The sequence below is a fragment of the Pteronotus mesoamericanus genome, unplaced genomic scaffold (assembly GCF_021234165.1).
Source record: "Pteronotus mesoamericanus isolate MK-2021 breed Mesoamerican mustached bat unplaced genomic scaffold, CSHL_Meso_final contig_221, whole genome shotgun sequence".
In the NCBI taxonomy this organism is placed as follows: Eukaryota; Metazoa; Chordata; class Mammalia; order Chiroptera; family Mormoopidae; genus Pteronotus; species Pteronotus mesoamericanus.
The window spans coordinates 20,348,833-20,361,494 of NW_026555092.1; the positions used below are offsets into that span (position 1 = coordinate 20,348,833).

Here is a 12,662-nt window from a genome sequence, read left to right on the forward strand (position 1 = left end):
ATAGCTGTCAAAGGGGAGAGGGTTAGGGGGCTGGGTGAAAAAGGTAAAGAGATTAAGCAAAACAAAACAAAACAAAACAAAGAAACCACAAAAAACCGTCATAGACACAGACAACAGTATGGTGATTATCAGAGGGAATGGGAGGGGGTGGGAGGAGGAAGAAGAGGGTAAAGGGGGAGAATAAATGGTGACAGAAAGAGGTTTCACTTTGGATGGTGAATACACAATATGACACACAGATGATATACTACAGAATTGTACAGTTGAAACCTATACAATTTTATTAACGAATGTCACCCTAATAAATTCAATAAAAAGTTTTAAAAAAGGAAAAAAAGAATACACATTTGTGTTTGTAAGTATTTTAAATAACATGCTATACTCACAATGGACACTTTAGCATTAGCCTTTTACATATGTCAGAATAGGCTGGTGGTTGGAAGTCCAATATTCCTGACACATAGAAAGGGCTTGTTACTAGAACTGCTCTACAAAACAATCAATTAATTAGTGTACCTGAAATATTGGAAAGAGGAACCATGAGGAGAAGCTAATTCAAGTTTCACAAAGAAACAAAACATGTTTGAATCAAAACATGAGTGAATGTGGCATGTCACTCCCAGGAGTAGCTCCTGATCCTTTCAGTCCTTTGCAGAAGTGCCCAATGATCCACTTCATCCCGTCGCACACCAGTGATAACAGGACCTGGTGCCTCACACAGTGTTCAAAATGTTTGAAGACCAACATTGTGCCCCTTGAACACACCGTTCACTCTTAAAATGGTGTCAAACTCATGCAGCACAAGTAGCTGCAATCTTTTGGTCAAGTTCTCTGTGTATAGAAGATTGAAGCTTCATTTGCAGCCATGGTCCTCTCTTCCTCTCGCATGGAAGGTTGTTCTACCTCTCAGCAGCCTTTCCAGGAATAGCTGAGGGAAAGATCACATCTGAAAGGGGCTGAAACACACCAGGCAATCTCACTCCATGGACAACTCTGACAGACTGGTTTTTCTGTCCCTCAACCATCCAGAGGAGGCCTGTGCATCATCAGGGGTTTTTCCCATCTCTGCTCTCTCTGTGTCAGTCCTTTGTGCAGACTCTTGCACCCCTACCTTTCATCCCTATCACACACACAACCATGAGCTGTCTCTAAGAGGACATAGATCTTGTTATCTAGACCCATGGGCTTTCAGGATGCTCCTCCCATGCTTGGTGAACCACAGGCCCTGATCTAAGAGAGTTGTGACACCAACCTTCAAATTTTCCAGGCAAAAAGTCAGCAGCCCGGGCCTTCCGTTTCTTCTTCTTCCGTGTGTCACTTTCTGCAATGGGAAGGGGTTCACTGCTGCCCATCTCTGGGAGAAAAGAGAAGATGGAAGGGAAATATCACTGTACTGATCAAGGTGTAAATTCACCCAGAAGGGAAAAAAAGGATGGGGGGAGGCCCAAGAGTTTTACACTGATGGTTTTTAAATATCTGTGAGGACTATTGATTTGTTTTGACCCAGGAGGCAAAACAAAAGGCAAACCATCACAGGAGATCGTTAACTGTGGAAAGAAACTCAGACAGACAGGCTAGATTAAAAGAGGAGAGCAGGAACCTGCTTTAACCAAGCTCATTAGCACATGGATTTAGATCTACCACCAATCAAACTATAGTCCCCCAAAAGAACAATCAAATCCATAAGTAGAATCCCACCTGTGACACCCTCCAGCTTCAGCATGAGACAGACAGGAAGGAGGGTGAGGCTGGGAGGGGGTCCATGCAAATGAAATTACGATTAGAAATATCCCTGTATGGATATGCACAGGGATTCAAAAGGCCTTCAGTGGAGGCCACCCCTGTGAAGGTACAATAGAGCAGGGGATGGGTTCAAGGGTTAGATTACTTCCTGTCTAAGAGCACAGATGGGTGCCTATGGAGCCAGAGCATACTCTTCCCTCCTCTGTTCCGTATGTGAGAGGATGCAAGTAGGGTTTATTCAGAAGTCTGCAGTTGATAGGTCTACATCAGGCTTCTGGATGAGGTCATTCACTACAAAAGCATTATTTTCTCTCATTGGCAAGCACCTGGTACCCCTTGTTAAAGGGAAGATTTGGGAGGCAGATATTCGAACATTGGACAGGTTGGGCAGGAAAAAGTATGGACAGAAAGAATAAGCAGGAGACTGAGAAGGGGAAAGAGACAAGGAGGAATAATGAGCCAGTACCCAATCACAGTACTGTTTCTAAGACACTGTAGTAGGGCCTTCCCCTGGTAAAGATAAATTACCTATAGAACATGTCATGCCCCTGATCCAGAGTGGAGCCTTAATACTCTTTGCCTGCAGTTAGAAATAATAAGATTTCTCTGAAGTCTCTGGGTCTAAATCCCCACCAGGGTGATTAAACCTTTACATCCTTCTAAAATAGAGGCACTGAAGTGCTGATGGGGCATGCAGTGTGAGAGACTTTTAGACCAACCTTCAATAAACACAGGCTCTGGGTTGTTGAATTTTTTTTTTTTTTTCTGAGAGATTTTAAAATGGAAGCTGGCTCTTTGCCTACTGAGGAAAAGGCCCACTCTCTCCTCAGAGGACCCCAGCTGAACACGATCAGAGAAATGGCAAGTCTGCTCAGGAAGATTGATTAGAGCCGATGCACGTCTTCTGTGCTGTTCTCAGAAGCAAGTATACAACAGCCATTAGGAGAAAGCGCACAGAATGATGGCCCTTTTCGACACCACAATCCAGAAGGCATGGTTAGGCAGCCAAGTGTCTGACGGCTCAATTTAGGTGCACTCTTCCTTCCATTTTTAGGATCTAATGACAGCAGATTTTCAATTATACTTTACAGAACAGATAAACACATGGATAAAAGGAATCCACAGAGAATCTCAAAATATTACTCTAGTCAACAGCTTCAAGCACAAGATATATCTTGTGCAACACACTATGAATTCAAAAAATTAAAATTAAATATCAGCACCCAAATATCCATCCTCTCCAAGGTATATTAAAAGGGAAAAAGCTGCTCAACATAGTGAGAAATTCTACAGCAATAAAACACAGGCTCGCTCATTTTCAGGAGCCCAGGGAGTGGGCACTAACCATTTGAACAGCAGGCTGAGAAGGAGAGATCATTGTCCCTCTGGCTCTGACCCTGTGTGCAGTCCAGTGTCAACCCTTGTCCCCACCTATATCCTCACCAGTGCTGCAAGCCAAGAGCAGAGTGGACAGATTTTGAGTTCACTTCTTTTTCTCCATCCCCTGCCCACACTCTGATGGAAGGTCTAAGGACAAGCAAAACAGCCAACAGGCAGGCAATGTAGCAACAGCAAGAGGGCTGGCGGCTTTATAATTCACAGGGGATGTTCAGACATACTTACAACTCTTGCTAGAAAACCCTGTTAGCCACAATTTATACTTGGTTTTTACCACAGTAGGGCTGAGGGAGCCTCTTGTGGAAGAAGCATACCTTTGAGCACTGCCGCACACTCAATATTAGATTTTATGGCTTCACACACAAAAAGATAGAGTACCTGGTCTATTCTGCATGGATTTCATTGGAAGAGGGTACGCCAGAAGGGACAAATGGTTAAGACTTTCCTTGGCAACAGAACTTGTTGAAGGAGAGTTGTTTTGAAACTAGAAAGAAAAAAATGTAGGAAGACAGGGGAGTGAAAAAACACGCTTAATTCCCTATTTACATTGAAGTGGGGAGAAGGCAGAGGTGTCATAATCTTACCAGTGGGTTGAAAGTTTCCCCTTTGGAGCTTGTCCATACTCTCTATTTTATCACAGACAGTCCACTTGCAGGGACTGTGGGGCCTTAAGTTATCATGCATGCAATTATTTGATAAGAGTCTTTAGAGGGCAAGGTTCTGCAATCAAGCAGGTCTTTGGCTCACCACCTTCCCTTGGCCTAATAAGTCTTCTCAGCCATTGAAACCATCTCAAAAGTTTCCTTCCCTTTGACTGAGTTAAGATTTGTGCAAACACTGGTAGGCACTACACAAATAGATGGTATTACTGCACAGAACTAGAAGTTAGTGCTCCATCCTCTGCTCCCAAACACCCTGCTGGAAACTGAATTACAGCACTTATTTTATGCAGCCTTGAGATCTTCTCAATGTTCCTGAAGACCAGGACTGTCACTTGTTCATCTGTGTATCGCCAGATATACATCAGCCATCAGAAAACATGCAGAAATGAAAATGATATAAAATGATGCACACAGTAGGTGTTAAGTACAGTGCATGTCACCTAGGCCCTTTAAGTACTGAGTACACATACAGAAAGAAATTTGGGTACATCTTTGTCCTGACAACAAAGTAAGGCTATTCTGTTTTATGATTTCCCTGATAAATTTCCTCTCATAAAGAACACTGTGACCCAAAAGGTTTTTAACTTTCTAGGAAGAAGCCTGGTCCATGCTATAGGATTGGGCAATGTGTCCGTTATTTCAGAGGAGGAAGTGGGCACTTCTTTTGTTTTCAGAATGGATCTAGCTGGTGTGGAGGCTGCCAGCATTTCCACTGCCTCCTCCCCTTGTCTTCATTTTGGGTAGGGTTTCGTGGTCCACCATTTGTGTATTGGTGGCGGTGGAACTGATAGGGAAGGCATATGGGTTTAGCATCAGGAGACCAAACTGAGAGTCCTGGTTCAGACATAGCACCAAGACCTGATTATTTTGCCTCTTGGAGGTCTCAGTTTTCTCATCTATAAAGTTGTTTAAAAAAGTACCTGCCTTTTCCAGCAACCCTGTGAGGAGTCAAAGATACACTTATAAATGCACTTCAAAAAAACTTGTGTATGCACACACAACAGATGAGAAAAACTATATAGAAATACACAGCTCTGGTCAGGTACTCAGTTGTTTAGAGCGTTGTCCCAATATGCCAATATTGTGGGTTTGATCCCCTGTCAGGGCACATACAAGAATCAACCAGTGAATGCATAAATAGGTGGGACAACAGATCAATGTTTCTCTCTCTCTCTCTCAAAAGCAATCAACCAATAAAAAATGTTTAGTTAAAAAAATACACAGATATATTAATACTACTCTAATTTGAAAGAGTGCCTATTATGTGCCAGACATTTATAGACATTATCTCTAATTCTTACAATGATCCTAAAAGGTAAATATTTTACCATATTTCAATGGTAATTTTAATTCAGAAGTTAAATTACTACCAAATGCCAAACATCTAATTAGTGGTTTACCTGGGATTCAAACTCAATGGTGCCTTTCCAAGTCTGGGCCATTTCTAAACTATAGTAGTTTTATCTGTATGCTGGGGTGATTTTTATTTTCTTCTTTATATTTTTCAGTGTTCTCCAAATTGTACCATAAAATTTATTACTTTTTATACTATTATTGTCACACTTTATTTTTCAATAAAATACATAATAATTTTTCTCCAGTGCACATTGGAATTTAGAATCTGAATAGACATTTTAAAAAATCGTATCTGGATTGAAATTCAACATTTGGTGAAAAAAATGTTTCAGGGATATTGGTGCCTTGAAGGTATTGTTATATTCCTGAAAAACAACACATTCTATTTTAAGTTTTGTCTTTTTAAATGCTATTTTAAAATAGGAAAAATGTAAAAACAAAAAAATGCATTCAACATTCAAGTCTGAGAGATACCAGTTTAAATCCTGGCTCTCGGCATGAGCTTTGGCAGGTTGCTTAGCTTCTCTAAGTATCAGTGTCTTCTTATACAAAATGAGGTCACAGTAAGGCCTGGGTCCCTTATATCACAAGGTTGTTGAGAGCATCAAAAAAGAATCTAGAAGTGAAAGCACTCCTGACTTATTCATTACACACATGCTATATTTACTGAACACTACTAATTGTCCAGTACTGGACAGTGTGAATATAAGAGAAGATACAGTTTTTGCCCTCATGTAACTTAAATCCACTGACATGTAAAACAGTTTCAATACATTGGGGCAAGTGCTGTGACAGTGTAGTACCAGGTGCTGTGGAGCAGGAGAGAGGCATCTAACCAGTCTGGTAACTACAGGAAGGGACGGCTAAGCTGGCACCTGAAGGATGAGCAAGAACTGTCCAGGGCAGAGGCTGGGGAGAGAGGCAGGTGAAGAGCATGTGCCAAGGCCTCAAGGAGAGGCAGGATGGCCAGTTAGTGCCACTGTAAACCGTTCAGGTTAGCAGGAGCAGAGAGTATGTAGGGGAGTGATGGCAAATCAGCCAAACGGGTAAGCAGAGGCAGAGAATATGCAGTCTCACCATCATAATATTATCACCATCATCAATCATAATAAATGTTTCTAGTCCTAAGCATAAGTTTATCTTGTTTTCTCCATTAAAATAAGAGTAGGAATATATGTTCCCCTTTCTTGTAAAATCTGTTAGTCAATAAGTATCCATGGTATGGTAAGCGTAGCAGCTGTTAAGAACACAGATCCAACAACCAACCTGCCCCTGCATGGGGAGAGGGCCCGGAGAACTCAGAGCAGCGGAGGAGCCTCACCATGCAGGACTGCAAAGGCAACAGGTACTCCTGACATGCAGGTACTGATCTCCCTCTGCGCTAACCCCAAAGCCCCCCTTCTGAAAGAACTGTGGCATTTCTCTGTGAAGTCTTCTGAGCCACGGTGCCCCAAAGCCACCAGCTCTGTTCTCCATATCTTGGCAGAGCCTATAGAGAGCTAACCAGCTCCTACATCAGTGTGTGTGGTATCAGATGACCATTGTCCCACTAAGAACAAGACTTTGTGGGCTAACAGTTCGGCTATCTCAGCTCACATTCCTCTTCCACCCACTCCAGAGTTCTTTTCAAGGTCTGTAATTCACTCCTCTTCCCACTAAGACTTCTGTCCCTCAGTCAGAAGAGGTTTTTGGAGAAGGAATAGGGGTAAGAGCAAGCTGATGAGTATAATTATCCATTCAGCTCTTTTCTCATTCATCACCTGGCTAAAGGCCCCCAAACAAATGGAAACTGAGGCAATGAGAAGAAGGGGGATGGACACTTTTAAGGAACAGGCTAAGACTAAGAAATGTGAGGCAGAGGAGGAGGTCTCAGGAGGAGCCTAGGGAGGCTGAGCCCAGAACATTTACTTCTCCACAGCAGTATAATAGCAGTTAAAGTAAACACTACTACTACTCCAAGTAGTTACAGTATGCACATGCTTATATGGTACTTACCATATTCCAGGCAATGTTCTAAGGACTTTACAAATACCATATTTTACATATACTAATTTACATAATCTTCATGGCTCTTATGAGGTAAGTATCATTATTTTCACATTTTACAGATGAAGAAGCTGAGGTACAAGGAAATTAAGTAATTTGCCCATGGTGACATAGCTAGTGAGTGGCAGAGCTAGGATTTAAATCTAGATAGCCTGGCTCAGGATTCAGACTTAAACTATTACATTATATTTAAACATTAATGCTGAAAGGCAGAAGGGGATAGCCAGTCAGAGTTAGCCAGGCACCAACAAGAATGTTTTTATTTAGAAACCTTAACACACAGATTCCTTACTGAGATGCTGTGAATGAAGAGATATTGGTCCTCTCATCATGCTGAACAATATTACTTTCTATATGTGCTTTGATGTCAATAAGGTTGGTCAGCTCTGCTCTAGCTTCCATAAATGCAAGGGCATTATACCACTTTATTATTATTATATTAATCTGAAACCTAATTTATCAGAAGTTTCTTCTTGCTCTAAGCAAGAAAGAAACTCTAAGCTCTGTATTTTGTTTTGGAATATAATGTAGGAGAGCTACAAAATAGTCCAACCACATCATTTCATGGCAGTTCTTGTATCAAGTATAAGGTTACATTCTTTTTTGCCAGACCTATTAGTTGGCTGATTTGGTTTCTGATGATATCGTTACTACGTAGGGGCCAAGGTCAAGGAAAGGGTATACTCAAACAGAAGCTAGTCAAATTTAACACACAATGAATGGGAGGAGCCACCTGTGAAACCAACTCAGTCAAAGGAGAGTCTGTAAGTGTGATTTCCAAGGCCAAGGTATTTCACAGGTTTTCCCCAAGAGTCCTGTGTGTAGTAAGGCTGGGCAGCATTACGCAGACCCCAGTGTCTCACTCAACCACAGGAAAAGAAATGTGAGGCCCGCTAAGGTGCTGGCAGGGTGGTGATTCACAACAGGCCTCAAACAGAGCTGGGGTAGCAAGATTCTCAGAGGCAAAACTAGATTCAGGCCCATCTTCTTCCCCTGCTCTAATTCTGGGATCACAAGCAGACTTCAGAGGTGGCACTGCATCACTTGGTGGAAGGAATGACGAGAAAGGGAGAGAGGGGCAAAGAAAGTGTGTGTTTAAAAAATAGCAAGGAGGAAAACAGAATTACCATATGATCTAGCAATCCCACTTCTGGGTGTTTATCTGGAGAAAATGAAAACACTAACTTGTAAAGGTATATGCACCCCCATGTTCAATGCAATACTTAGATAATTTACAATAGCCAAGATATAGAAACAACCTAAATGTCCATTGATGAATGAATGAATTAAAAAATGTGATATATATGTATATATGCACATATATGTATATATTTTATATATCTATATATATACACACATATACACACAATGGAATAATACTCAGCTATAAAAAGAATAAAACATTGCCCATTTGTGACAACATGGATGGACCTTGAGGGCATTATGCTTAGTGAAATTAGTCAGAGAAAGGCAAATATGGTAAAATCTCACTTATATGTGGAATCAAAAACAAAAAACAAAAACAAAATCTAAACTAAGCCCACAGGTACAGAGGACAGATTGGTGGTTGCCAGAGATGGGGAGTTGGAGGGGATGAAATGGGCAACGGGAGTCAAAAGGCACAAATTTGCAGTTATAAAACAAGTTAAGTCATGGGATATAATGCATAGCTGGGTGACTGTAGTTAATAATACTGTACTGTGTGTTTGAAACTTGCTGAGAGTAGATATGAAAAGTGCTCATCACAAGAAAAAATAATTCTGTACGTATGGTAACGGATGCCAGCTATACTTATTGTGATCATTTTACAATATATACAAATATTGAATCATTATGCTGTTTACCTGAAATTAGTATATGGTGATTTTACCTCAATTGAAAAAAAATGAAATAAGCAGCAGTAAAGAACAGTATAAACAGCTGAAAAAGGTAGGCTGAAGTCTGATCACCCAAGCTCATGGCCTACAAGGCCCTCCAACATCTGGTCCCTATCTACTTCCCAACCTCACTAACTGTCAGTAATTCTTTCAAGTAAAAATGAAAATACTGGATAGCTCGGCTTGCGGTTGAAACAGCCCACATGTGCTTTTCCTCGCAATCACTCACTTTGGTGGGCAGCAGAAGCGCTTTATGAGCATTCCCATTCTGTCACACAAAACATTAAAAAGATGTATACTCAAGGGTGAGATTCAATAAAATTAATAAGTTTTACTGCTTAATCAAGGACATTTGTAAGTGAAATGGCATTAAAAAAACAACCAACTCTGAGTGTGTAGCTGTGAAGAACACAATGATTGCTAGTACAGTTCAGTGCCACTAACCAACCGATTTATCCTAAGGGACCAGCAGTGTTGCCCACTGTTGCTTTGTAACAACACACAACATCTTGGTACTATTATGAAAACAGTTTTAACTTTGTAGATACTCTGAAAGGATTTCTAGGGCTCCCAAGGCTTGCAGAGCACACTTGTGAACCACTGTTCCCCACAATGGGGAGAGACTGTGTACAAGTGGATTGTGCTTTTGGGCCATCAAACTGGAACAAACTGGAAGCTGGAGAGGGACTGGAGGGTGGAGTGAGGCGGCTGCAACAACCTGGAGGAGGGCGAGGAAGTCGTATAACTAAGGCAGGGATAGAAAAGAAGAGAAAGAAGCAGAACTGGTCTTCCCAAAAGACTGCAGATTGAATCAAAGACTACTTCTCTCCGTGTTGAATCTCTATCCCCACTGCCTAGTAAGGAGCCAGGCCCTGAGAAGGACCCTAATATGTGTTTATTAACAAAAGTAACATAACCCCAAGAGCAGTAGGACCATCAAAGAAGGAGAGAATTGAGGAAGGGAAGCTTGTAGGGAATGGGGAGCCATGCAAGACAGTGAGCCACTGGGAAGCTTCAGATGAAGGGTGACAGAGCAGCAAAGCATGAAAACTCACAGATCAGGCTAAGACCATTCTCATCCAGACCTCACCTGACCTAATCTACAAATGAGGCATTACTTACAACTTGCCGGGCATAACAAAACCTCAGGTTGGAGGTTATACAGAACACTTCAAAATGTCATCATATGTGTCATAGGTAAGTTTAAAAAAAATACCTGAAAAGATACATCTCAAGCCATTTTAACAATGGCTTCTTTGGAAGGATGAAATTGGGTGGGTACAGAATTTTGCTTTTTATGCTTCTGTTGTATTTTATTTTGTTTTGTTATGAGACAGTTGTTTTATAATTAAAAGTAAATAAATATGTTTTACTTACTGCATGGTTTTCCTTATGAGCCTCTCTGCCATTTTATTCTGGTAGAAATATGCTTCTCCCTATTAAGAAACTGTTTTAGGCATGCCAGGCAGCCTAGTTAATTCTGGCTGCCCAAGTGAATACTGAAATCTCTGACTGACTCCTTCCTCTGTAAATAGATAATTTCAACCAGAAGCAATCTAAAAGTCTACGTAAAAATGTATATCCAATCTTACCTATAGGTTTGCCCAACTCTTGGAAAGAAAATCCTCTACAAACTTGAAATTCCAAATAAAATAATGCTTTGGACAGAGGATTGCTGTCTTCCGGCCACAGGAAGTGTGTCAACAGTCTCTGTATGTAACAGACATTCTTCAGTCCTCTTCTGCTTCAGGTCAGCCTCTGCTTCATCGTATCTGGCATGAAAATCTTCAAAAAGCAGAAATAGGAAGGATGTCAAAATGCTGACTTCTTTAAAAGAACCAGAGAAGATAAAGATCAACCTAAGTGTTCCCCAAAGCTACATGCTACACTGGTAAGGAGATACGCACAAGGCAATCACAGATTTCCCCAGTCCTTAAAATCAGACAGTTTATCATTTGAAAATGTTCACATTAAGCATCTGACAATTTAATAAGTGTTTGAGTAAAAGTTTTCAGATTCTGTTTCCACTGTGGAATTCTAGAACCAAAAAGACATAGCTGGACCTGGATGACAGATATGGACACCTTGTTTGCTGAGGAATCTCATGTGGAAGGTAAAAGTGACACTTTTCTGCTGTCCTGGTCTCACAGACCGGAGGCAACAGAGCCACAAAGATAAAATAGATGCTGAGAGCACACTGAGAGCAGCAGGTGGCATGAACAGGAACAAAGTTTTACGCTAAATGTATCATTATTGGTAGTTTTCTATCTGATGCGTTAATTTTCTGTCCATTGCTATTTTTAATTTCATGGCTTTAGTTATCATGTGTCAAAGCGGATTTGTGAATTTCTCTAAATCATGAATGTGTACTTCCCCAATGGAAAAGCTCTGAAAATGTAGTTTAAATCTGAATTCTAGGAACCTTGTGCCAAAATTTCTTAAAAAGTTTTCTAACTGGAAGCCTGATATATTTCACCATTTCCTCAAATCACGTGCCCCAAACTAATCACCAACCCCATCCACTGCATTCTTCCTCCTTTCCCTTCTCCTCTATCAGATTACATCATCCTGCCAGTCGCCCAGCAACAAAATCTTTAAACCATTTTTAATGTCTCTTTCTCTTCCAAACTCACAAGCTCCCAATACTCATAGTCAGGCTTTCCCTCAGCCTGTTATGCAGCTTTTTAAAGAACAGCATCTATTCTTTCTTCAAGGCCCATCACGAATTACTGAAAGTAGTCCCATAACTTACAAAAACAGCCCCTGACTCTTTTTTTTTCTATTTCATCCAGCATTTAATTGAACTTACAGTATACTATTAAAATACCTAGAGCTAGCTATACACATGCATATGTGGTTCTCCCACTAGGCCATAAGATCCTCAAAGGCAGGAACATATCTTTTTCATCTCTATATCTCTGGCATCTACCACAGTATCAGGCACAAAAAATAGGGCTCTAGTAAATATCTGAATGAATTACTTATTCTACAAAATATTTCTTTATTATCCAACAGAGAATGTTAGCACATAGAATAATCCTTCCTATTGCGCTTTTTTTATTCCTAAACAAATCTCTGTGGCCCCACGAAACAATTTCCAGGGCTCAAAGAAGCTCAGGTTGTACTCTTTCTCCTTATGGCCACAACACTTCCAGAGACAACCTTGAACTTCTACTCTTTGCCTTTATTCTTGCCATGGTATTAAACCCCTTGGTCCCTTCTTTCTTGCTGCCTATTGTAGGGGCTCGCAAATTTGTTCTGTAAAGGGCCAGACAGTAACTATTTTAGGCTTTGTGTATCAGATGGCCTCAGATGTCGCAATTATTGAATTTTGCCTTTGTAGAGAGAAAAAGCAGCCATAGACAACATGCAAATGAAAGATTGGGGTTATATTTCAATAAATATTTATGGAAGCTGGAACTTGAGTTTTCATGCCATAAAATGTGAATCTTCTTTTGATTCCCCCCTCCAAATATTTAAAAATGTAAAACACATTCTTATCTTATGGTGTACATCAAAACTGGTAGTGAACCAGAAACAGCCTGTATGCAAGTTGGCCAACCCAGCTTATTTTCCCTCC

General features: G+C 40.8%; 1 protein-coding gene across 4 annotated transcripts in view; it reads right to left on the reverse strand.

Moving 5' to 3' along the window:
* Positions 1-12,662, reverse strand: part of MKNK1 (MAPK interacting serine/threonine kinase 1) — a 44,733-nt gene that overhangs the window by 25,008 nt on the left and 7,063 nt on the right. For 3 of the 4 annotated variants that reach the window (XM_054572175.1, XM_054572173.1, XM_054572172.1), the window contains exons 1-2: positions 3,520-3,621; positions 1,253-1,354 (exon numbers count right to left, since the gene is read on the reverse strand). In XM_054572175.1, coding sequence (XP_054428150.1) covers positions 1,253-1,354; positions 3,520-3,544 — 127 coding nt within the window. In that variant the 5' untranslated portion in view covers positions 3,545-3,621. Of the gene's footprint in view, positions 1-1,252; positions 1,355-3,519; positions 3,622-10,674; positions 10,868-12,662 lie in introns of those variants that run through there. The other variant, XM_054572174.1, reaches the window with a different exon arrangement.